This window comes from Phytophthora sojae (genome assembly GCF_000149755.1).
Source record: "Phytophthora sojae unplaced genomic scaffold PHYSOscaffold_1, whole genome shotgun sequence".
In the NCBI taxonomy this organism is placed as follows: Eukaryota; Oomycota; class Peronosporomycetes; order Peronosporales; family Peronosporaceae; genus Phytophthora; species Phytophthora sojae.
The window spans coordinates 11,143,322-11,167,241 of NW_009258115.1; the positions used below are offsets into that span (position 1 = coordinate 11,143,322).

Here is a 23,920-nt window from a genome sequence, read left to right on the forward strand (position 1 = left end):
AAGAATAAAATGTACTGAGGCTACCCACTGCTTGAGAAACCCATGTGCCGTATTGGATGCGTGTATAATATGTATTGGTGCGCTGGAGCGCTTTCCTGTGTTCCTGCAGCTGCTTAAATGTTGTTGGCGATGACCGAGTTGTACTTGTCGATGTTGCGCTTCAAGATGTCTTCTAGCGGACCCATCACGCGCTTGAACGTTTTACGGTCCAGCGTGAGGCATTTGACCTTGCCCTTCGCGGTTACTGTTGCCTGGCGAGGTCGAGTGGTGAGTAGTGCGATTTCGCCAAAGTACGCGCCTGATGTGAGCTGCCCCATTTCCACGGGCGGGTCAGCGGGTGAGAGCTGCTTCGTACACACTGCCGTGCCTTCCTCAATAATGTAAAACAGGTTACCGTCATCGCCCTGTGTGATGATAACCTCGCCATCGCTGAACGTCTCCGTCTTGAGCGCATCTGCAACGGTGAGTCGCTCATACTCGCTGAGAGACTCGAGGAGCGGTACGCGCTCGATGAAGCCCTTGTGCGCCTCGCGTTTCTTTAATGTCGTCTCCATGATGATGAATTTGAACGTCTGCCGATCTAATGCCCACGCCTTCGAGTGCTGGACTGCCTTCACAGTAGCAGCGCGGGGAGCGTTGTACATGAGTGCCAACTCACCGAAAGACATAGCTTCCGTGCACTGCATTCAAACAACGGAACAAGGCCCAGAAAATTATTAGCATAACGTAGACTGCCGACACCCCAACACAAGCCACCAACGCACCGTTTGTACGAGCTCGTCGTCCTTGTAGACCTCGCAGACTCCGCTCTCGAGAATGTAAAAATTGTCTCCGTCGTCTCCCTGCTTGATAATAATGTCGCCGGGCTCGAACTCCTTGGGGAACATGGCGTCGAGCACGATGTCGTGCTGCTTCTCGTCCAACGACTTGAACAAAATGTTCTCGGCCACCATGCGACTGATTCCCTCCCGCTCCTCGGCCGACTTGGGGTGCACCACGCGCTCGAACTGCCGCGCGCTGCCATGTCACATGCAGAGCAAGAGCAACGAGGTCAGTTTAACATCAGACAGGCCACCACCTCCACATATAGATAGCAGCAACTCTGGTCACTCACCTCAGCGGGTCGATGGTTTCAGCGGACACCGAAGTGCGTCGTCCCTTGGCCATGATCTTCGGAGGCGGCACGGGGGCAGCGATCTCGCCCACGGCGTCTCCACCTTCGTCTTCGTCCTCGCTCTCACTCTCGTCCGAGTGGTCTGCAAGTGAATAACAAAGTTAGTGTCTTCAGAGCTTCTCCATCTCCACCTCTCCCTCTCTCTGCCATCTTTTTTGGCTCAAAGCGTCGCGTACATACATTGCACGTTGGGCGAGGCCGCCGGGTTGTCCTCCTTGCCGCCGCCAGACTTGCGGCGCGGCGTGGCCTCCTCCGGGAAGTTGGTCTGCAGGTACTGGATGATGTGCAGGATGGGGTTCTCGGGCTTGGCCAGCAGCAGCGACTCGACCAGGTTGATGAACAGCGTGTTGATGCCCTTCTTGTGCAGGTAGTCCTGCAGCTCCTGCTGCACGCCCTCGGCGTCCGTCATGGCTCTGCTGTGCTGTGTGTTGGTGCTGTAGCTGCTGGGGCTGTGTGCTGTGCTGGGCTGGGGCTGCGAGCGTCTGTCGCAGAGTGGATCGCCCGCTCGCTCGCTGGTTCCGCGTCCCGGATCGATCGGCCGGAGCTAAACTAAACTGAGTGAGCCTGGCGCCACGGGCCTTCGCTCCAAAATGGAAGAAACTCCTGCTCGCGTGGAGGAAAAAACAGCAGCAGGCGCTGAACCCACACGCGGCTGAAAGATCGCTGCGCGGTCGCGCGTGGCTCTCGCTATGAATAAAAGTAGTGGGCACCGCTCCCGAATTAGAAGCGCGCGGGAGTGGTTACTGCGCTGGACTGTGCTGGACCGGCACTGCGGCTGGCGGGCTGGCGGTCGCGCTATTCGCGGCGGCACTCCAGGAGATATAAATAGTGAGCAGCCGCTCCTTCTGCGCTCTCGCGACGCTTGGGGCGGCACAAACTCGAGCCACACCAATTTGGTGTAGGGTACATAACAAACACTATAGTAAGGAATCTGCCAGTTTTATGCACTTTTCGCGGTGCAGATTACTTTTGGTCTCTCATCATTTGACACTCTAATTACCGTCGATGTTCTTCAAAAATGCTGTTAATATTAGGTGTTTTGATTGGCTAAAACTACGTTTTAACAGGCGCGGCCCCTAACGGTGTCCAATATTACCGAGAAACTGATAAATTCGTTTTGTCCTGTGCTTGTCAGATCAACGCCATAGTTCAGAACGGGATGCATCAATACCTAAAAGGAGTAATTGACGCGTTTCAGCGCGGAGACCCCCTCTGCTTCGTCAGCATTTACGTTCTTCTGCAAGATGCCATACTTAGACGTAGTCAATTTTGAGTGCAGGCTTTCGTACCGCGAAAGGTCGCGCTGAAAAATACGTGTCCAATAGATTACTTCGGTGTGGCCACGGCACCCAATCTGTGGGGAAGACATCTGCACAGCGGGTTTCCAAGCAGAAGCCGTTTAGCAGGAATACCCCAGTGTCTACAACTTTCGTCGATCTCTATAGCTGATAAATATCATAAATTACTCGCACATTATCATAAATACCTTGCATATGAAAAGGGATTACCGTAATTTTTGTTGAAGAGTCGCATGAATGGCAAACTTCATGTGCTCATTTCTCGTGAACTGGAGCACTAGTGCAGCTCTAAGCATCACCGTTGACCTAGTGGTAGTAAGACCTATCCAATGATACCTTTTGTGTCTGCACTAGTAGTCTCTTTCTGGTACCTAAATATGCGTCTTCTCGGAGAAATCCAGCTATAGGTACATTCTTAGGGGTCGCGCCTGTTAATTTCAAAAGAATTGACCAAGGTCTTGAAATGACGTTTTTATTGGCATTAACTATTCTTTCTGCAAATTAAGGAAATTACGTACTCGCCCTATTTTATAGTACATGCCTTGAAGCTTAAAATTATCAGATATTCTATCAGCTCTAAATCTTGGAGTTTGTATGTACAAACCGTTAAGTATTTCTTGCGACAGGCCTATATTCGGGAGGGGATTTTATTCGGGCGAGTACTTTAAGCATTTATTGTCGTTACCCGAGCACGAACGAGCAGTTGGTCCGATCTGCTCACAGAGAACCTGGCAGGAGTGCGAAAAACCTGCATTTCATACACCCGGGGACTGGTATTTTTAGGGCATTAAACGGTAGCTACAGAGTGAATTTCCTCCCCCAGACGCTGCTATGGCGATGTAACGGGGTATAATCAAGTGTACCCATTACATGAAGAGTGACGGGTGTCACTCTCCCGAGTACATGGTACATGGTACCAGTAGCTCCGCAAGCCAACCATTTGAGTTTGCGTGGGCTTTTGTATAGTTAACTTGTAGTTTGTATTACGACCAAGTTAACCTCTACCAAAATACAGTCAGTCTTATAACCTACTCCTTTGTAGCAAACCTTTCCCTTTGATGCCGGGAACTGGTGAACTGCTGTTCACCTGGATAGTAATATCCGCACGCACTTCCTCTGTGCATTGTGCTGTGTGACCCCGTCACACTTGGTAGCACTTGTAGTCAATCCTACGCCTACGCGGGTAGATTGGTTTACCTGAATCCTCGGTGGCTGTGAGCCACGATGGACCGAAGTGAGTTTCCTCACTTGACGGACTCGCAGTTCGAGTCGGTGCGGAAGATGGCGGGCATCTTCGGAAGAGATGCCCTCCGGAGCTTGGCGGCGGCGACGCCAGCCGAGCAGGTCGAGCGGGTAAGCGCGTTTGACGAGTACGAACACGGGCTCATCGCTCATGTGCAGGGAAACCTGCTGGCTCAGAAGAGTGAGCACAAACGGGTGCAGCATTAGCCTCTGCGGCTAGCTGTGCCTCCGTTCGAAGGGAAGGAAGGTGACAACCTTCACTTCTGGATCCGGGAGACCGAGATCGCAATGAGCGCAGGTCTCATCTCGGCCGAGAACCTTCGAGTCGCCTTCGCGCTCTCCAATCTTGGCGGACGTGCCAGGACTTGGGCGTATACGCGCGAAGCGATGTCGCCTGGCCATTAAGTTGTTGGGTTGGTGGGCTTGCATCGTTTACTGTGAAAAAATTAGAGTGTTTAAAGCAGGCGTTTGCTCATTTGAATACATTAGCATGTAATAGTAAGATACGGCCTTGGTGGTCTATTTTGTTGGTTTGCACACCAGGGTAATGATTAATAGGGACAGTTGGGGGTATTCATATTTCAGCGTCAGAATGTTTCACATCCTGGGCTCAGCTGTGTGAGCAGCTTCGAGCCGCTTTTCTCCCGGCGAACACCGAGTTCCGCCAGCGCTCGCGCTTCCTTGCCTGCAAACAAGGGGAGCGCGAGCTGTACGCGTACGTACAGGAGATGCGCACGTTGGCAACCTCGCTGGTGGGGAACCCACTGTCGGAAGACGTCAAGATGACAGTCTTCGTGGACGGCCTGAAGGTCGGTCCTGCGCGCACGCAGTTGTTCCGCGTGCGCACCGCCACTATGGATGAGGCGATCCGAGTCGCCCTCCAGGAAGAGTAGAGCCACAAGCAGGCTGGTGCTCTGACTGTTGTACAGCCTGTGGTCGCTGACAGCGAACCAGAACCCATGGATCTGAGTTCGGCTGAGCAGTACTCAGCCCACTGCTACGGCGGCGGCGGACTAGGACACTATCAACGTGTCTGCCCATCGCCTGGGTCTGGGAAGAAGACCTATCCGAAGACCAGAGGGTCAAGGGGGCGCCGACGCCATGCACCGTCAGGTGCTCAAGGGGGACACAACCACCAGTAAGGACGTGGGCCTTGCTGGGGTTGGCCCGAGTCTTTGTGATGGGTGTACGGAAGGCGTACACCACAGATACCCGGGGTCCCTTGCGAGCACTGACGCTCGCATTGGTGAAGGACAACGGTGGGTTGTCGGTAGTACACGTGAGTGTGCGGGGGTAATGGTATCCCTAGACATGATTGAGTCTGGGACGTCGCGTGGATGTTCGCACATCGCCAGATGTGTCGGTTGGAATAACGACACAAGTGCCGAGACTCTGCGAGAGAGTCTAAGCACAAGGTCAGATCTCATTGACTGAGGCTGGGCCGAAGAAGAACCTTGGGGTCCGCTGTGACCCTGGCCGCCGCGCTCGAGGGCGCTGACAGCAATGGAACCGCACATGGTCCCGGACATGGAACCGTACATCGTCCTGGACATCGTGCCGAAGCCGGCCCTGGGCGTGGAACCGTATATGCCCTCGGCTTGAGCAAGTATGACTTGGCCCTGAATGCGCCGTGCAAGCTGCACAGGCTCTCGGTCGAGTAGCGCGACAACGCCTTGAGGCTAAGTCGGTCCTCTGTGTCTGACATAGCATTGGTGAGTCATGTTCCCACCTCTGGACAGACACAAGGGCGTCCGATGGGACCACCAGGGCGCTGGATGCGTCCGACAAGACGAAGAAGAAGAAGGGAGGCATCATTGACATGCTGATCTCCATGAAGAAGGTGCAGTGTATCTGCAACCGAGGGCTGTTATGCCTGGTATGTGGAGCTGCCTCAACAAGCAACTCCAGTGCTGAGAGTCATTGCTCGGCATGAGCATTGACAAGGGTGGTGTTCGATGACACCACCAGGTAGGTATCCAAGGACCACTGACTAGCGGGTAACTTAGTTCCGCACAGAGCATGTAATGCTGAGGAGGCCGCTCAAGGCACCTCCGGCGTGGGTAACCAAGTACCACGGACGGTAGCCCAGACCTTAACTGAAGAGGAACGCGCTGCACGCGCTTCCTGTGTGGGTAACCAAGTACCACACCCGGTCGCCCAGACCATAACTGAAGAGGAAGGCGCTGCAGGCACTTCCTGTGTGGGTAACCCAGTTCCACACCAGGTCACTCAGACGGTAACGGATTGTGAAGCCGCATGATGCGCTTCCTGTGTGGGTAACGTAGTTCCACACGATGCCGTAAGGCTCCGCATGAGCCGGAAGGAGTCGCTCGAAGCGACTTCAGCGTGGGTAACTTAGTTCCACGCACGGTCAGTATGAGCAAGACTAGTGATCAGGTCACTTGGGTCTCCTCGCGTGTGGTGGATGACCACATGGAGTCTAAGAGGCTCGTGACACCGTCACGATGTCATAGCCGCACGGTCCTCTTGAAGGCGCCGCGCGGCTTTGATTTTAAGCAGGGGAGGAGTGCGCGGAAGCACTTCCTTCCTCCAAGGGCTTGGCACCCGGTCATCATGGATGACGTTCGACTGGGTGTCGACCAGCGCAGCTGTGGCCATGCGCACAGAAGACGTGGCTTGGGTACACGACGTACCTGCGGCGATGCATGTTGCGTCGCCGCCGACTCGGCGAGCATGGTCGATCACGACTGGAACGTGTCTGCCGGAGGGCGACACCTCAATGACCACATGCAGGAGCATGCTCGGTCTGAAGGCAAAGGCCGCTGCACGGCGGGGATCGTTGGTACGGTCTGTCGCGCCTAGCACTGTGCGGCGTTGGGACAACAAGTGTCCATGACTCGGTGCCGAGATGGCATGTCATGCAGCTACTCTGAATGCAGGACAAGCCGTACGCTGTCATGGGTGTCATTGTCCGAAGACGTGGGTAACAGAGTAACACGTCAAGTCACGCAGACTCAAACTGCATCCAGGCTGGTAGATGCCAAGCCCTGGTCGACAATGTTGACCCAGAGCCAAAGAAGGGTAGCTGCCCGTGCCACCGGAGTCTGCTGGCACGGTGACTCGGTGCTGCAGGGCGGCGCGAGGTTGGGCGGCCGGTTGGCGCCTGACCGCCGGGGCTCAAATCGTAAGTGGGGGAGGGGATCGGAAGTGCCCTTCCTCCCGAGGTCTCTGGCATGAGACTTGCTTCGTCGTAGAAGCCAGTGTAGTGGCTGCATGGTGTAGCCACTCACGAAGTATTGCACGAAGGTGCTGGACCTGATGCATCGCTGCTCAGGTTCCATGGTCATGGTGACCGATGGCCAGCAACCCTGGCAGCGGCTACTGTCGCTGCTGGGCCGAAGATGGCGCGCGCATTCGCTGCTGGAAGGCTGCCTCTGTCAGGCAAAGACATGGCAGCCAGTCTGCGGCTCGGTCCGCGGGGATGTGTACATACGCAACACCATGCCGCAGCGTGATGCTGTTGCAACACTGGACGCGGTACGTCTACCGGCCAGGTAGCCACCAGCACCACGCCAAAGCTCCAGGCTGTTGCTACGCTGGGCGCGGCACGTCTGCCGGCCAGGTAGCTATCAGTCCCGAGCATGGGTGTTGCCCACGAGGGGAGAACCCGAACGTGTTGCCTTTGCAGACATTCACAGTTGGCGCGGCACATGCCGCACCTGGTGTTGGTCGCCGCGACGCAGGATGCGATCGCCGGTGACGGAGGGCAATACACTCCACACCACGATGAAGTACCCTTGCGGTACCCTGGCGTCGAAGGAAGACACCTTAGCGTCGGCGACGTGATGGCCGTGACGCGCTGCAGGGCTTTAGACAAGTCCGCCGCGTTGCTCTGTATGATGAGCGGGTTGCTGGAAGCAGCCATGGTAGCTCAACGTTGAAGCATGAGGCTTCATGGCTGTGGTCAGCGCTTGACCATAGCCCATGGGTCGAGCCGACGTATTCGGCCGACTGGCACACCGTGCTGTGACGAGCGGGGCCCTGTCGGGCCGCTGTCATGGCCGGAGATGAGCAGCACAGCTCTCTCCATGGTTACGCTACGCGCTGACCGGAAAGGTGCTGTCCCTCGCGGGAGGCACTGCAGCACGAACGTGCCAGCGGGGCCAGAGGGCCATGCGACGCCAACTGCTGGTTGTCTACGAGGGACACCGCAAGTTTGGAGGCACATGCATCCCGTGCTGAGGCACTCTGCGCCTGCTAGCGCTGTGAATACGGCCACTAAACGCGTCGGCTTCGCGGCCAACATCGCCGAGGGCAGGGGGGTTCCGCGTGGGGTGCCCGCTGCGGGCACAAGCCACTGCGGGCGTGACGATGAGGCGCGCCAGCCTTGCGGCGGCAGCGCCCGAGAATTCGACCTTTGGGTGTTCGGATTCTCTCAAAGCTGATTGGAGAATCAGATGTGATTCTCAGATAAGTGGGGGAGGATGTAACGGGGTATAATCAAGTGTACCCATTACATGAAGAGTGACGGGTGTCACTCTCCCGAGTACATGGTACATGGTACCAGTAGCTCCGCAAGCCAACCATTTGAGTTTGCGTGGGCTTTTGTATAGTTAACTTGTAGTTTGTATTACGACCAAGTTAACCTCTACCAAAATACAGTCAGTCTTATAACCTACTCCTTTGTAGCAAACCTTTCCCTTTGATGCCGGGAACTGGTGAACTGCTGTTCACCTGGATAGTAATATCCGCACGCACTTCCTCTGTGCATTGTGCTGTGTGACCCCGTCACAGGCGATGACGCGTCCGGGTTTTGTGTGCTGAGCATAGTTGACGCCATACCTGGATGCATTGGTGGTCTGGTTCTACCCAACTATAATGCCGCGCACCCAACAATAGACACCTTTTGCTTACGTATTTTACGGATTCTGCTGCCTCCCTGAGTTTCGTAAATTGTAAAATTCCCAACGCCACTTTTTTGGGGAAAATTAGGGAGCAATGAACTGGGGAGCATTGGAGGAGAAAACCCGCAGCACATGGCGTTAGCTACTCACCATACGAGCAACTTGAACGCAAAGATCAGCAATGCAACAGGTAGTGTGTATATACAGAATTTAATCGCCTAGTTCCCGTAGCCCAGCCTGCCCCCACGCGCGAGGGCGCAGGAACGCTAGTTGGAACTCTTCGTCGTCTTGGTGAAGTAATTCTTGATAAGACATTGTTAGTAGGGCCATGCTTACCCCAGAAGCCTCGAGGCTTCTCTCGATCAGCTCGAACCTCGACGGCTCGCGTCGCGTGCTGTCAATGCCGTGTCCAATTTTGTGCAGGCGAGGTTCCGTGTCCACTCGTTGCCGTTTCTGTCGTGGTGCGGGCGGCTCGAGCTGCCGCTGCTCCAGGAAGCCACCAGTGCTTGTCGAAGTGCTCGGGCATCAGCTTCAGAGCCCCGGCAGATTCTATGATAGCAATCAAGTCGTGCAAACAAGGGCGTCCATGAATCCGTCTGTATACCCCGTTGCAAACAGTGCGCGTCAGACTACGAACCACGATCTTGTGTGCATCTTGCCACTTCTTACGCGTCTCTTTTAGTGCATGAACACTAATTATCTTGACCACAGCGGAGTAATTATCGTTGCGAAACAAGACAGGGATATCCTCCATCTCGTAACCTGCCTGGTATTTGGTGGCCCTTGCAGATTTCATCCACCACGGCAACAGGTCTTGAAAAACTGCAAGCAAGTCGCCGAGCTAGTTGTCCAGCCACTGTTTCGTCTTTGCATGAGTTCCTTCAACGGGGGACGTGGTGTGGCAGCCAAAGTGGCTGTACTTGTTAGTCCACGCGCTCACAAACTTGGCTCGGTATGGCCACCACGTCCTGGTCAGGTACTTCTGCATGGCTGGGCTCAGTGCATGCAGTTCTGCGCAGAGCTTATCATACTCAATCTCGCTGGAGGCGTTAATTACATCATCGAACTTAGCCATGTAAATCTAGACCTGTAGTTCATGCTGTTTCTTCACGGCGGTGGACTCGGCGCCTGGATCTTCGGTAACGGGAAGTTTTTTCTTCGCTTGAGCAAGGACGTTGCGGCGGATCTGCCAGCGGCACAATAGATTCGCCGCCATAGGAAAAACAGTGTCTGAAGCTTTGTTGCACGCCAAGTCTCGCTCTGCTCCATTGACCTTCGGCATTCGCACCGATTGCTCGATCATAAATGCCTTCAGCGTCGACAGCGCCCAGATAAAGTTAGGCTCCGCTTCACCAGGCATCCAAATCTGCGCAAAGGGTAGAATAGTGTTCATACCAGTGAGAATAATCACGTCCAATAACGGGATGCGGAACCGGTTCGTGTCATACGTGCAGTCCATCACCATGATATCCATAAAGTGCTGTGCCAGCATAGTGGTGTCAGGGTGCGCCCACATCAAGTAGCGCAGTCGGTTGGACGACGGGTCGGTCTCGTAGGTGTAGTAAAACTTGTTCTTAGCGAGCAAATGAAACAGTGCTTCATTACTGGTCTGCTTTGCCAAAAGCTGGGTACGCCCTTTCTTCTTTCGGTTGGATATATCCTGTGGTATAGCCAAAGTGTCCTCGTTTGATAGCACCAGGGTTGAATAAATCTTAGCTGTAGGAACGCCAGCCTTGGCCTGAAGCTCTACCAAATCACGCACTTCATTTTGACGTTGAGCATCAGGCTGACGGTGCGGAACATGAACGCGGACATCATATGAAGGAGGATGATTGTGGGTTTGGCTGCCGTCTCTGGTGTGGACGATCCTCCACTTCCCAGCCGGGTTGAGGGCATCGACGGTTTTGATACTGATGCGCATGTCGCACCCGTCTCGCTTCGATGTAGCCATCAGTCGCTGGCGATCAGCATCCTTGACCTTCCTAGTGTTTTTTGGTTTTCCAGTGTGGACGCACGCGTACAACCGGTACCGAATCTGGTCGTTGGCATTACGGCCGACTTGACTGCAGGATACGTCGAAGTCGTGGGCCCTCGTCCAGTCGTGAATGGCTGCCTCGGCCGCTTCTTCGCTGTTATATTCGCGCTCAGGTGGCGCTGGTATTGTATACGTGGTCGGTGTGTTTGGCTCTGGTGGTGAGCTCTGCGCTGTCGGCGCAGGTGGCGGGCCCACAAACGATGTCAGCGATGAAGGTGTGCTGGGTTGAATGACACGAACCATGCCTTGACCGTGAAGAAGGTCGAAGATAACTGCTCGGTCTTGTTAGCCGCAATGCGCAGCTCAAGCTTCCTCGTAGCCTTATCGGAACTATTTCAAGCAAAGATGTTCTGGGCGTACTTTGCACAAGCAGGTTTCTGCTCCAATGCTCCCGAGTCCATTGCTCCCTAACTTCTCCCCACTTTTTGCCCACGTATATTCAATTAGGTACGAATACCAATCTTCGACAGGGAATCGAGGCCAGCAGCGTGGTTAAGTACCACGCGGGATTTCCAGCTCTAGTTGATGGTCCCTGGCGCAAGGACCAAGCGTTTACACTATAGCCGGAGTCGTCCGAGGTGGCGAGAGGAAGTCAGGTTGATGCTGCTCTCGTCCTGAGTGTGCGTTCACGGGCGCGAACACGACGACGAGCATGACGCAGAGAACGAGCGCGGAGACGACTGCGAGTACGGCGCCGGTGACGGACCCAAGCGCAACGACGAACGCAGGGCGGACGAGAACGGTGGACTTGACTGGGACTGGCGGCGGTGACGACCGGGGCGGTGACGAACTCGGGCGCATGCCACCAACGCCAGGCACGACATCAGCGGCGAAATCATGGGGCTTCTGGGCGGACGACTACGCGCCATCGCGCCAGGTGATCGTGCGCGAGAAGGCGAAGTCGCTGAAGGTCTCGAAGTTCAAGGGGCTGGACGACACGATGTGGCTGAAGACGGTCCGCGCCGAGGTACATTGGCAGGCTGCGACGATGGGCGTGCAGTGGAGTGACGGACAGCTGTACCATGAGGTGGCTGCGCACTTGGACGGCGAGGCGAAGAGGTGGTTCGCGACAGTGATGGAGTCCGAACCGCCCGAGAAGGAGAACTTCAACACCCTCGCGGGCATGCTGCGGGCCAAGTACATGACCCAGCACACGACCCACGAGGTGGTGGACCGCCTCAACGCGAGAAGGCAGATGCGGGGCGAGCGCCTGGTCGAGTACGCTCAGGCCTTGCGGGAGATCGGTGAGCGAGGAGATGTCGGCGAGAGCTGGCTCGTGAGCGTCTTCATGAAGGGCATGAGCAGCACCGAGGGAGCGACGCACGTGCGTGGACACCGGCCGAAAACACTTGACGAGGCCGTCAACCTGGCCGTCCCGCACGTGGGTGAGTACGGCGAGGGCTACGGAGTGGGGCTCGAGACGGCGATGACACGCTGGGACACCAGAGAGGCCCAGTACGGGCGCGGGCCCTTGGCGGCGGCCAAGGCGACGAGTGAGCAGGAGCAGTCGGGTCTTCGCGGTAACTCGAGGAACGTGGTGACTGGGTACGGCCCGATGTGGGGCACGGCCCAGAAGCCACCAAGTTACGATACCGAAGGAAGACCGGTATCGATCGGTGGAGCCCGTGCGGATGAATGGTGGAAAGCCACCCCGCCGGGATTCACGCTGGTACCTACCGGTAAGGGAGCCAGTGCGGGCAGAGGCTAAAAATTTCAAACGGCTGGCGGGGATCCGTTAGGCACGCGCGGGAAACGGCAAAGTACCGGCGATCAGAATGAACGTCGGCCCGCTTAGACATTCAAGGTGGCGGCCGCCTTCAGCGGCGGTGCTCAGGCGGCCAGGCGAGCTTGTAACCCCATGCTGGCGACGCGTGAAGGCCAGCTACGCAACCTGGAGTGGTACCAAGCGCACGTTCAGCGTACGCAAGCTGGAGAAAGCCTGCCGCGCCGAGATCTGGCCACCAGCCGCCGTGTGCTCTTCCCCTCGAGCCTCGCCATCACTTGGTCGCACTCCGCCGCCTCGGGTCACTGTTGCACCCGTAGCGCCCAGGTCCTGGACTCCAGGCAACCATCCGAAGATAAGGCATCTTCAGATCCCGACCAGGGATACCAACGGCGGAGCCTCAAGAGCAGAGCCCCAGCCACCAGTGAAAACCCCTCGGCTAACACCGAATCAACCGATGGGCTCCCCGATGCCGAGCCAGCACCATCAAGACCGCGTGGACAAGTTTCTGATATCGCAGCGCCAAAGGCAGAATCGAAACAGCTACGGTCTACAAGCGATGCATTTCAAGGAGCAGCAAATGAGCTGCGAGCCGTTGACTTCATCAACCAGGCTCATCACGATGTGTAGTGAGTACGAGCTCGAGTGGAAGATTGCGATCTTACCACCGCTCTGCCACAGTGCAGTTCCCAAGTACCCGAGTACCATGCTTCACCTTCGACGTTATGCTTGAGGGGGAGTGTTGCAAGTAGGAAAACCTTGCAAGCATTACTCAGCGGTGAGGCGGCTGGCGGCGAAGGCCAGCTGGACGGAGACGCTGATCCGAGCGGAACAGGCTCGTGACAAGACGGTGCAGAAGCTGCGACGGAAGGGCAAGTACGGGGCTCGGCCGGTCGTGGTGGCGAATGACGTGGTGTGCATCAAGGGGAGCGACGGGAGCACGCGGGCGGTGCTGCCGACGGCCCTGTGGGCAGCGGCGCTGCGTGAGAACCACGATTCGGTGTTCGCATGCCACTTGCGCACACCGCAGACGTACGCGCGAATCTCTACGAACTACTGGTGGCCCGACATGAGGGGCCATGTGCAGCGGTGGGTCCAGTCGTGCAGGGACTGTGGGTCCAGGAAGGCGAAAGCTAAGGAGGTCATACCCCCTCTCCGAAGCCAAGGCATTGACGAGCCAGGAGATCGGTGGGCGTTGGACGTGGCTGGACCCCTTCCAGTCACGGCGGATGGCAACCGTTACGTGGTGGCGGCTGTCGATTATGCCACTCGCTACTCGGTGGTAGCGGCAACGCCGGCGCACACGGCCACGGACGTAGCGAAGTTCATGATGGACAATTTGGTGTTCGCCTACGGACCCCTGAGGGAGATCGTGATGGACGGCGCACCGGAATTAAACGGAAAGGTGGTGGATGCGCTGGTCGACATGCTGCAGGCCATACAGCTTACACCGGTGCCGTATCGGCCAGCCTTATTGGGCTTGGTCGAGAGGTTCCATAGAACATGGTCTCTATTTACGCGGCGGTGGCGCAGGACAACTGGGATCGATGGCTCCCATGTGCTGCGTACGCCTACAACGGCGCGAGGCATTCGGGTACGGGCTTCAGCCCGAACGAGCTCATGATGGGGCGCAAGCTGCGCGCGCCCAACGAGCTGCTGAGGACAAGGACGAGCACGACAGCGAGGGCTGACACGTTTGGGGAGCGCTACAAGGCACTCGTTGACAACTTGACGCGGGCGTCAGAGGTGGCTAAGGCGGCGCTCGCTAAGGATCAGAGCAGGCGCGACAGGTACTACAATCGGAGGGTGCGCGAGACTACGAGGTTCACCGTCGGCGACCTCGTGTGGGTATTGAGGCCGCCGAAGGGCAAAGGAATTACAAAGCTGCCCCACCAGTGGGTTGGGCCACCGAAGATCGTGCAGGACGCAGGCTATGACAACTGGGACGTGGTGAGAGAGGACAACGGCGAGCGGTTGCTGGTGCGCAGCAGCTTTCTCGTTTCGAGCCGTTGCCCAAGCGACTCTATGGGGCATATTGTAGAGCGGGTACTCCGAGAGCTTGCTGAGCAAGGAGGTGAGACTCGGAGGCGGAGGAGACTGGCGTCGGCGGAGACAGCGAGCCACCCGACGACAGCGCGGGCGGCCAGGACGAGGCTGGCGGCGGTGACCACGAAACGGCCGCAAGGCCCGTGGGTGAGCAGGCGGAGAATGGCGCCCAGCGCCACGAAACCGGTGAGCGGGAAATGACGGCACCTGGTCCGGTAGGGGCTCAGGCGCCAGGAATAGCAGTGCACCGAGATGATGAGACCCTGGGGCTGCGACGAGAGACAAACGAAGTGGCTGTGCGCGTGCCACTCGCGAAGCAGCGGCGCAAGAGGTAGGCCTCGGTTGACGAAGAGACGAAGGATGGAGGCGACCGGCCGCCAACGCAGCAACAACGGCGACACGAAGCTGATGCTGCGCGTGAAGCAATAGCATCGAGGAGACAGGCTGTGCGTGACCAGCAGGAAGCCGCAGCCACGGCGTCGACTGGTGCAGATGGTGATCGTGGGGTTCACCGCGGTCGCGAAGCCAACGAGAATGACGGATGATTACGAGCCTCACGGGAGCGGCGGCATGGAGGGACCGCAGGCGCCGGAGACGCTGATCAGAGTGGTGGCGCGCGTGGAGGAGCGCTCTCCGGAAGTGTTCAAGGCAGAGGGCGACCCCGACGACCCGACCCAATGCCAGAGTTGCTGCAAGTGGCAATCGCAGGTCACACCATCGAACTTGCGCGGCATCGAGTGCGAAACCGAGCCGGATGATACGTGGTGGAGCATGAAGTGCAGTATGGCGTGCGGTCAGGTGGACCATCGGGCAGGAGGTGGCTGTCAGCGGACGAGTTCGAAGTGCTGCTGGACGCCGGCAAGATCGCGGACGATCTTGATGCCGGGGATGGCGTGTAGTAGTGTGTCCATTCACTGTGTGGCGGGGCATGACTCAGAACTGGTGAGCAGCGGCTGCATCGTGATCGACTTGACGTAGTCGTTCGTGTGGCCCCCCAAGGACAAGTCGGTGGCGGAGGTGTACGGCGGGCGGCAGGCGGTGGCTGAGGCGAGTCAGTCGGCTACTGCCGCCGCCACGAGAACCAAGTTGAAGAGGGAGTCTGCAGAAGATCGCAGGACGGCGACACGGCGAGCAGGGACAACGTGCGAGGAGGCGAGGCGACATGAGATCTACGACGAGCGGCCAGGAGGCCACGAGAGCGGTGATGAGACGTGAAGAGGAAGAGGTCCAGGTAGGCTAGGAAGGCGCCCAATGTGTAGGAGAGGTAGAAGTAAGCGGGGACAACGAGCTGCGGTCTGGCAGCTCGACCCTCAGTTGAGATTTGTTGCAGAACTGTAGCAGGTTGAGACTAAATACATTGCGTTGCGACCGAAGACACAGGCTGCTACGTTAGTGCTGAGCGAGGGCGACGACTAGCTGCGAGCAGTAAGAGGAGGTAAGCGAAGGTAGGCAGGCACTAAGATGAGGGGGCAGTGGCGAGTAGGGCGGCGGGACCGTGGAGAGAGACCACGGGGGTCGAGGTGCACGACTAGCGCCTTGACCGAGGGGCGCAAGGGTCCGCGCGTGCCCTCGGGCGAATGACACCTGCGTCCGTTGCACGTTAACCGGGTTTTGCTGGAAGCAGCCGGCGGGACTACCCGACCGTCGGTGCCGACAACGCTTCCTCCCAGCCATCCCTATCCCCGTCTGGGCCATAAGCTGTTTGGTCACCACTGTGCGGCCCCGTGCCGGTTAGCCGCCAGAGCTAATGCTTTCCGCCTAGGTGCTGGCGAGTAGGTCGTCAATGCAACGTAATCCGTCAGTGAGCTGACGACCCGTAATGGGATTGGAGGCCTAGCGGCGAGTTACCTACACAAGTATCCGATTAGACATTCGGGGTGCCGATCACGAAAATTCACCAAATAAGTTGTGTGGACCACATATCCATTTCCAATTGGCTAATTTGCGGAGCAAGTTGGCGGCCAACCAAACGTCAATTTGCTTCTGCAATTGCATCGTCGCAATGGCTCCTACTGCAGGTGCGCCAGCGCTTGCTGCCTTTAGCCCCGACAATGCAAATGCAATAGCCTCTAACCTTCCTCCTACTATCTCCACTGATACCATCCACCCTCAGGAACGCGCCTCCGCTTCAAGAACGCTCGGTCCAAGAAGCCGCAGCAGGCCAAGAAGGTCCCGTCGCTCAAGAACCGCATCCGCGGCCTCGAGCGCTTCCTCAGTCGCGGGGTGCGTTGGCAGCAATGCATTGCAATTGAATTGTCTTTACTACTATATTCTGACAATGCTGCATTGGTGGCGGTGTGTAGGGACTGGCTGATGCCACGCGCAGAGCCAAGAAGGCCGAGCTGCAGCAACTCAAGGATGAGGTGAGCTGCTCGGCGCTGGAGATGGCACTGCTCAATTATGTATATTTTACTTACGTGTGATATTCGATGATTTTTTTAACGTACAGCACGAGAAGAAGGAGCAAGTTGCACAGGAGAAGAAGAATGCCGAGAAGTACAAGAGAGTGAGTAGTTACTGGGGGCTGTTTCTATGGCTGATGCTGCATATTCGTCGGCTAACGACTTGTTGCTCGCTTTCATTGGTAATAGCCGCGCTTTTTCGAGCGTGTGAAGGTCATGCGGAAGCTGCGCCAGGCCAAGAACCGTATTGAGCAGGTAGGGAGGGCACTGGTTCTTTTGATTTTTTTAACGTTGTGGGCGATTCTAACAGAGATGTTTGCTACAGGCGAATGACGACTCGGAGCGTGCTGAACACGAGAAGAAGTTCAAAACGTACCGTGAGCAAATGATGTACATCTACTACTACCCAAAGAGCGAGCCGTACATCTCGCTGTTCCCGTCGGCGCCTCACTCCGAGGAGAACCAGAAGCGCCAGAAGGAGCTGCGTGCTGAGGCCATCGCCCGCTTCGAGAAGGAGCAGCCCACGGAGGCGTTCCACCAGTTCTGGTTCAACGACGGGAAGTCAAAGGATTCCAGCTCGGGAAGCGAGGCGCGGCCTGCTGTGGAGCTGCTGCTCAAGAAGCCGACCAAAGATATGGTTAAGAAGCAGAAGAAGGCTCGCAGCAAGCGAGACAAGTCGGGCGAGAAGCCGAAGCACACTCCGGCGCTTGTCGACCAGGACGACGACGATGAAATGCCGGACGCAGCGAAGGCGGAGAGCGACAAGGGCGAAGAGGAACAGGAGGAGCAGGAGGAGGACGACGACTTCTTTCTGTAAACGTTGATGATATAGAGCACACGTACCCTTTGGTCGAATCGTTTATACAGTCGTCAGTATCTTCAATCAAGGTCACGGTGTTCTTACAGTTTATTACTAATAATCTTTACGCTGACGAGCTCACAGGTAGATGATGACGATGGAAGTTACCTATCTTGGTCACGAAGATGGCTGTAGGGGGGGGGGCATCGTCGAAGTCTCGAAACTCGGCTAGATCAGGATGGACGGACCGGAAGCGGTTGCAACAGACTGCTGGTCCGGGTCTGTGATCATTTCGGCCTCTGCTTGCGATGCAGCGGCAAGTGCATTCATGTTGGTGAAGCTGAAAGACCTGAAGGCATCTGAGAGATTCGAATCGTCTGGGCTACCGTACATGCCACTAGGGAACCGGTAGTGACTGTTGTTATCTTCCGCCAACCCGTCTCCCATGTGGTCATCGTACGTAGCACTCATACCTTCCAGCGCGCCTGGTGCCCCTGCAGTGCCCCAGGATATGTCAACATCCGCTGTGCCTGCGGACGTGGTGCTTGCCTTGTTATTTGCGTCGTCTTCTACTTTCGGATCAGACGGACTCTGCGGTTGATCGTCGCTTTCGGGGCCAGAGTCGATGTTGTTCTGGCTGCTGCTTGCAGAGCGACAGTCAACGTCGAACTCGTCGTCATCGATGAAGATGTCCGTGAGGTTACGGTTGTTGAAATAGCTCGTGTCGTTCGGCCCCTCTAGCGTTGGTACGAACGGAGGCACCGACTCCAAAATCGTATCCCAGTTGATGCCCTCGAAAAACGGATGCAGCTTGATGTTGTCCCAGCCCATTCGGGTTGCCGGGTCGGGATCAAGCAGCTTGTCTATCAAATCCATTGCTTCAAGTGACAAGCACTTCTCGCCGTCGGGCCACAGGATTTGCCGGTCCAGAATGTTCTCAAAGATCGCATCCACAGTGTCGTCATTGAACGGAGGGAAACCAACCAGCATTTCGTAGAGGATGATCCCTAGTGCCCAGTAATCAACAGGCGGGCCGTGCGGGACGCCAAGGATGATTTCAGGTGCCAGGTAATCTGGAGTGCCACATCGCCCATACGTGTGATAGGCAGACTTCTTTCGAGAGCTCCTTCTGGATGACGAGGCGTGACGCGGGCGACTGGGTGATGGCACAGCAGACGGCGCACCTAGCGGGAGTGGAATGCCAGCCAGCACGTCCGAGTCCTGGGTCATTGATTCATCGTCGGGTTCAGAATCGGTGTCACTGATTGCCACAGCTTCCTCGGACAAGCCGAAATCAGTCAGCTACAAGTCCGAAAATACAAGGGAATATCGCCATCAGAGCGCGGATAATGCAGCCAAGGTATGACAAAGCTGCTCGGCGCACCTTAATATGGCCAGTTGAAGACAGCAAAATGTTGTCGGGCTTGAGATCTCTGTGTAGCACAATGCCAAAAGAACAGGCAGGTGGATAGACGCAGCAAATATGTGAGGACAAAGTGAAGTATGCAAATGAAGCCAATCACGGACCTGTGGACACAGCCCTTGGTATGCAGATGATTTAGTGCAATCGCGATCTCTGCGATGTAGACGCATGCCACCTACACGTCACGACAGTCAGTGCCAATGATCACGGGCGCCCAGGATGCGTTCACCAGACTTACCTGCTCTTCCAGCTGCACAATGCACTCCAGCAACGACATGAAATCACCACCAGGAAGATACTCCATCACCAAAAACAGGCTGCGCCTAGCGATAGCAAGATAAATATCCTCAAATAAGTCGGTGCTACTACTGGTCCACAAGCACGTGCTGCTTACTTGGTTTGGAACGTCCAGAACAGCTTCACAAGGAATGGGCTCACCACGCTGGCTAGAATGTTCCTCTCTGTTTCAATCTGCTGGATCTGCGGTGGCACACAAAGCGAGCAACGGAGCGAGTGCTCAGTAGGCAGTATTGTGATGGTAAACAGCATACTATGCAGCAGACAACGCGCTGTACCTGCTTTTTGCGCAGTAGGTGCTCTTTCGCGAGCACCTTTATAGCATATTGGTCCCCCGTCGTCTTCTTCCGTGCGAGATACACTTTACCGAAAGCGCCCTTTGATATCGGTTTTACAATCTGGAAATCACGGATCGAAACCCGATAGGAAGCCGGTTTGATACTCGTACGACGTGGTGCTCGGAGTCCATCGAAGCTCTCGATGTCTTCCGCCGACTTGGTCCGCTTCAGCGGCAGCCGTTCCACTTCCACCAAGCCCTGTTGGAACATTACCTTGTGTGACGCACGCATCTTGCTCATCTTGGCGTGGATCAAGTTGCGCAGCTTGGTGCAGTACTTGACCCCGCGCTCGACGGCGAAGTTGGCCGTCTCCACCTCCTGTTGTCGTATTCGGTCAATGATTTTCACCAGTCGAGAGCACAGCGCGAACGCATCCACACTGGCCACATCACACGTTGAAGCCTGGATCGCCACCACGCGCAGAGCATGGTAGATGTGCATCTCCTCCTGGTTGAACATGGGCCGCATGCCCTCCGCCGCGAGCATGGCGGTGATGGAGGCCGTGAGCTTGACCAGCGAGTTGTTGATCACGTCGGCCTCGAGCTCCACCCTCTTGGACAGGACACAGTAGTTAGTATGCTCATCCAGACTGTTGGCGTCCACTTTGGTCTCGCAGAGCTTGCACACGACCGCCGTCTTGTTGACGCGTCGGAACGTCACGGTCATGGGGCGCTTGCTGAACTGCAGGTTGTCCAGCACGTCCTCGGGGGACATGGCGCTCACGTCGCGGCCGTTCACGGCCTCCACCGAGAGGCCCCTTGTGATGGTCATGCCCGGCGGGATGTGCATGACGACGGCCGTCCACCTCTCGGGCTGCACGCTCTTGATCACGATCTTGTTGCGCAGCGCGTCGAACACGAACTCGAGCCCCAGGAAGCCGTCGCCGAACGTCACGTCGAACGTCTCGCTGCGCGGCTGCACGCTCTCGAACAGGTCGTCGCCGTCCTCGAGCATGGACGCGTCCTGGTTGCTGTCGGTGTTGCCGTTGTCGGACGACGAGGAGGCCCCGAAGCGGCGCCACTTGACCTGGTTCTTCTCCCAGCGACTCAGCACGTCCTCGAGCCTGTCCGGCGCGGCGTCCAGGAGCCCGCTGAGGGCCATGGGGCCCCCGCCGGCGCTGAAAGGCGGCACGTTGAGCGTGTGCTGGCGCTGCAGGCGCTGGGGCTTGATCTCGAGCCGCAGCTCCTCGTGCAGACGCTCCAGGTCGCTGTTGCTCGTGGTGCTGCTGGCGCTCGTGCGGCGCCCGCCGTCCGACGGGAGCTCGAGCTCGGCCACGCGCGCCAGGGCGAGCTGCGGCAGCCGCTCGGTCATGACGTGACAAAGGGTTGGAAGGAAGGAGGCGAGTGTTGGTGGGCCGGTCCGAGGCGAGGAGGCGAAACGTACTATGGGCTTTTGGCTATGGAGCCGGCCTTCTGCGCCTTTTCTTGCCGATGATTTTTGAAGTTTTTGTTTGCAGTTGGATCTGTAGGTTATTTTGTAGAAGGAAAGTAATTTACCTACCTACTGGCACTAGAACGTCCATCCATGCGATGATCGGATGATGAAATGAACGCCCCAGCGGTCGCCTTTCCTCCGGCTTTTTTCGCCGAGTCATGTACGAGCGCGCGCGCGTGTGTGTGTGTGTGTGTTTCCTTTCGTCTCCAAAACCCGAGCCGTTGGTGTGTTTCTAAAAGCTGAGCTTGGCGTTGAGCCGGGTAAGTCGAGAGCGAGTGCAGACATCCATGTCAGCGCCGTTCAAGAAAAGCTGAGTCCTTCGCGAGCCAGTGTGCTCAATGTAGCACGGAAAATGTCTTTGAAGCGCGTCCTCTTGGACGCACCGCTGAAGTCAAAGGACGACGAGCTTTTTCGCTTTCAGCTGTCCAGGACAGCCTGTCCTACGTGGCACTCGCAGCGATTTTTTGTCGTAAGCTTATACGAATTCGGTGCAGACGGCGACGGGCGCCCGAGCGGTTGGTAATGACCGTGGGTGTGTGACGACCTCGGTACGAACACTCCGCCCGCGCTTGCCCATGACGATCCCCCACGCGGTCTGCAGATAGTCAACCTCGGCATCTTGTCCAGCCCGTCGGCCGTTTCACAGGACTGGACCTCGTCGACAACCGCATGCGTGCGCGAGCTAGCTCGCCGCGCTGCTCTGGTGGGCAAACAAACATGAGTGAGTGCACTTGGGATGCAAGTGCAGGCACGGTATTGCATTCCACCGAGAGGAATGCGTCATGAGTCAGCTGAGAATGCTTTTAATACGCTCAGTCCAAGCTACTGGGACAGGCCCGTCATTCTTGCGATCCCCGATCTACGGATCCAAACCCGCCATTCTTCAGATCTTGAGTCAGCACGTGTTTTGCTGGTTTAACTACCTTTCGTGTTGTGTTCATGGCAAACGACACAGTTCGCAACCAGCATCGTCAAAGGCCAAAGTCAAGGCGAGGAGAACTCCTTACTCGCTCGACGCGTTGTGCTGCAGAATCCATTCCACCGCGTCGGGGAAGCCCTTGGCGACGTATGAAGGCGGGGGATCTGCGGGCAACAGCTACCGGTCAGCTCCGTTTTCCGCATCTTCATTGACCGTTGCCGCCCAGAACGAAAGCAGCGCAAAACGCACCAATTTTTCCCTCATCCCCGCTCCTGTATTTACCGGTCTGCACGAGCACTCCATGCAGGCCCAGCGCCATGGCGCCGTGCACGTCTTGACGGACGTCGTCGCCGATCATCGCAGCCTCCTCCGGAGCAATATTCCTTGCAGAACCGAACCAGAACGAGAATCAGCGGGTGCAAAGCAGAAGATGGCGCATCATGCAGGGAGCTACTCACAAATCCGTTAGCGCTTGGCCGTTGAAGGTCGGCGCTGGCTTCCTGCAAACCATGGTTTATCTCGTCAGACGACCGAATACCCGACGTCGATGAAGAAGCGCGCGCAAGACGCGCACTTTGTCCATCGATCAACCCTACCCGATGATAGTTGCCTTCACACCAGCCGAGAACTCCAGGGCCTTCACGAACGCGCCCGGGCCAATGTTGAGTCCATCTTTGCCGGCAAAGTAGCGCGCTTCGTGGAGTGCGATCAGAGAACCTCCCTCCAGCAGCACGCGAAACGCCTCATTGAGCTGCTCACAACCACCGTCACATCAGCATCAACAGTGCAAGAGTTTAAGCCACCCTCCACTGGAAGGCTCCACTGGAAGGCTTCCAGTCATCACCTTGCTGTAGTGGAAGTGTTCGGGTGCCAGGCCGACGACGACTGCGTTGGGGTTGGAGCGGTCAAGTCCATCGAACTCCTCCTCCAGCGACGGGTCGACCAGCAGCAGTGGGCGAAGACTGCGCTGCTCGAGGAGGCTGCGGGCAATGCCCCCCGAAGTTAGAACATGCTCAGCCTTGATGTTCTCGAGTCCGATGCTGTGCAGGTGCTGGATCTACGTACGACACACCCGCGTGCTGTTAGTCGCTGGCTTCTGTCTGTCGTCACGTATTGGTAACGCACCAGCTCCCGACGGAACTTGGTCGTCGTATTGGTCACTGTCACGGATGACGCAGAACGGAGCGTGAATCGATGGAGTTGTGCAGCCACTGTAGATGATTCAACCATTGGGCTTCCGTCACGCACCGAAGCGCACGCCGATGTCGCGCTGGGCCAGCAGCTTCGTCAGCGCAGCGGCGCAGCCCGGCAGCACGACGTCCTCCACATGCAGTGTTCCTGGTCGTCTGAGCCGGAAAATGTTCGTCATTGATACAAGGGCGCCGCGGCGAGGCAGTCGGCGTACTCACGCACCGCTGAGGTCGATCGTATACTCGCCATCTTGTCGATCCGAAAATATGGCAGTGAACCTTCAACCATATGATTGGCGGACGGGATCGGTTTCTAGGATAGGACCTAGGTTGAAGTGACTTCGGGATCGAGTCACTCGATTCACGTGCTTCGAGCAGAGCTCGCCGCTATCCTAGAAGCTCTAGCCCTAGATTGCATCGGGGAAGGACATACTCGTGGGCGAGCCTTGTCCTGGCAAACGCGTATTGCGACGAGCGCAAGCGATAAATGACTGAACGCCATCCAGCGCTTGGATACCGCACGCGGCGATTCAAAGATCACGGTCAAAAGGTGACCTTAATGGCGTGCAGCTTCAGCTTGCACATAACTCTGGTGTATGGCTTTGCCTCACCGTGTCCTCGTAGCGTCGGTTGCTTTGGAGCACGCCCGGCACCGAAAACTGTAGCAAGCAACGTCGAAAGACTAGCATTCCGCCTCCGTTGCGAAGCTCCTTCGACTCGGACCACGCCAAAGAG

General features: G+C 56.9%; 7 protein-coding genes across 7 annotated transcripts; 3 read left to right on the forward strand and 4 right to left on the reverse strand.

The window, feature by feature from the left end:
* Positions 1-113: 113 nt before the first annotated feature.
* Positions 114-1,583, reverse strand: PHYSODRAFT_310084 (cyclic AMP-dependent protein kinase-like protein regulatory subunit; the record flags this gene model as incomplete). Its single annotated transcript, XM_009518950.1, has 4 exons — positions 114-680; positions 765-1,017; positions 1,115-1,256; positions 1,355-1,583. 4 exons carry the CDS (start codon positions 1,581-1,583, stop codon positions 114-116), a joined length of 1,191 nt encoding a protein of 396 aa, XP_009517245.1.
* Positions 1,584-9,420: 7,837 nt separating this feature from the next.
* Positions 9,421-10,857, reverse strand: PHYSODRAFT_294911 (hypothetical protein; the record flags this gene model as incomplete). The annotated part of the gene is made up of 3 exons (XM_009518951.1): positions 9,421-9,660; positions 9,868-9,945; positions 10,276-10,857. The coding sequence occupies 3 exons, from the start codon at positions 10,855-10,857 to the stop codon at positions 9,421-9,423; spliced, it is 900 nt and encodes a 299-aa protein (XP_009517246.1).
* Positions 10,858-11,620: 763 nt separating this feature from the next.
* PHYSODRAFT_462599 (hypothetical protein) lies at positions 11,621-12,010 on the forward strand (the record flags this gene model as incomplete). Its single annotated transcript, XM_009518952.1, has 1 exon — positions 11,621-12,010. A coding segment is annotated over one exon (390 nt), but the record flags the coding sequence as incomplete, so codon positions are not given.
* Positions 12,011-14,080: 2,070 nt separating this feature from the next.
* PHYSODRAFT_409529 (hypothetical protein) lies at positions 14,081-14,299 on the forward strand (the record flags this gene model as incomplete). Its single annotated transcript, XM_009518953.1, has 1 exon — positions 14,081-14,299. A coding segment is annotated over one exon (219 nt), but the record flags the coding sequence as incomplete, so codon positions are not given.
* A 2,187-nt stretch (positions 14,300-16,486) lies between these two features.
* PHYSODRAFT_553035 (hypothetical protein) lies at positions 16,487-17,602 on the forward strand (the record flags this gene model as incomplete). Its single annotated transcript, XM_009518954.1, has 5 exons — positions 16,487-16,606; positions 16,687-16,746; positions 16,833-16,889; positions 16,975-17,040; positions 17,111-17,602. The coding sequence occupies exons 4-5, from the start codon at positions 17,002-17,004 to the stop codon at positions 17,600-17,602; spliced, it is 531 nt and encodes a 176-aa protein (XP_009517249.1). The 5' UTR covers positions 16,487-16,606; positions 16,687-16,746; positions 16,833-16,889; positions 16,975-17,001.
* Positions 17,603-17,666: 64 nt separating this feature from the next.
* Positions 17,667-20,953, reverse strand: PHYSODRAFT_553039 (hypothetical protein; the record flags this gene model as incomplete). The annotated part of the gene is made up of 7 exons (XM_009518955.1): positions 17,667-18,886; positions 18,969-19,017; positions 19,112-19,182; positions 19,246-19,330; positions 19,402-19,487; positions 19,583-20,545; positions 20,669-20,953. The coding sequence occupies 7 exons, from the start codon at positions 20,951-20,953 to the stop codon at positions 17,813-17,815; spliced, it is 2,613 nt and encodes an 870-aa protein (XP_009517250.1). The 3' UTR covers positions 17,667-17,812.
* Positions 20,954-22,079: 1,126 nt separating this feature from the next.
* Positions 22,080-23,364, reverse strand: PHYSODRAFT_323421 (hypothetical protein; the record flags this gene model as incomplete). Its single annotated transcript, XM_009518956.1, has 7 exons — positions 22,080-22,159; positions 22,245-22,378; positions 22,454-22,495; positions 22,592-22,746; positions 22,840-23,052; positions 23,121-23,155; positions 23,244-23,364. 7 exons carry the CDS (start codon positions 23,362-23,364, stop codon positions 22,080-22,082), a joined length of 780 nt encoding a protein of 259 aa, XP_009517251.1.
* Positions 23,365-23,920: the final 556 nt, after the last annotated feature.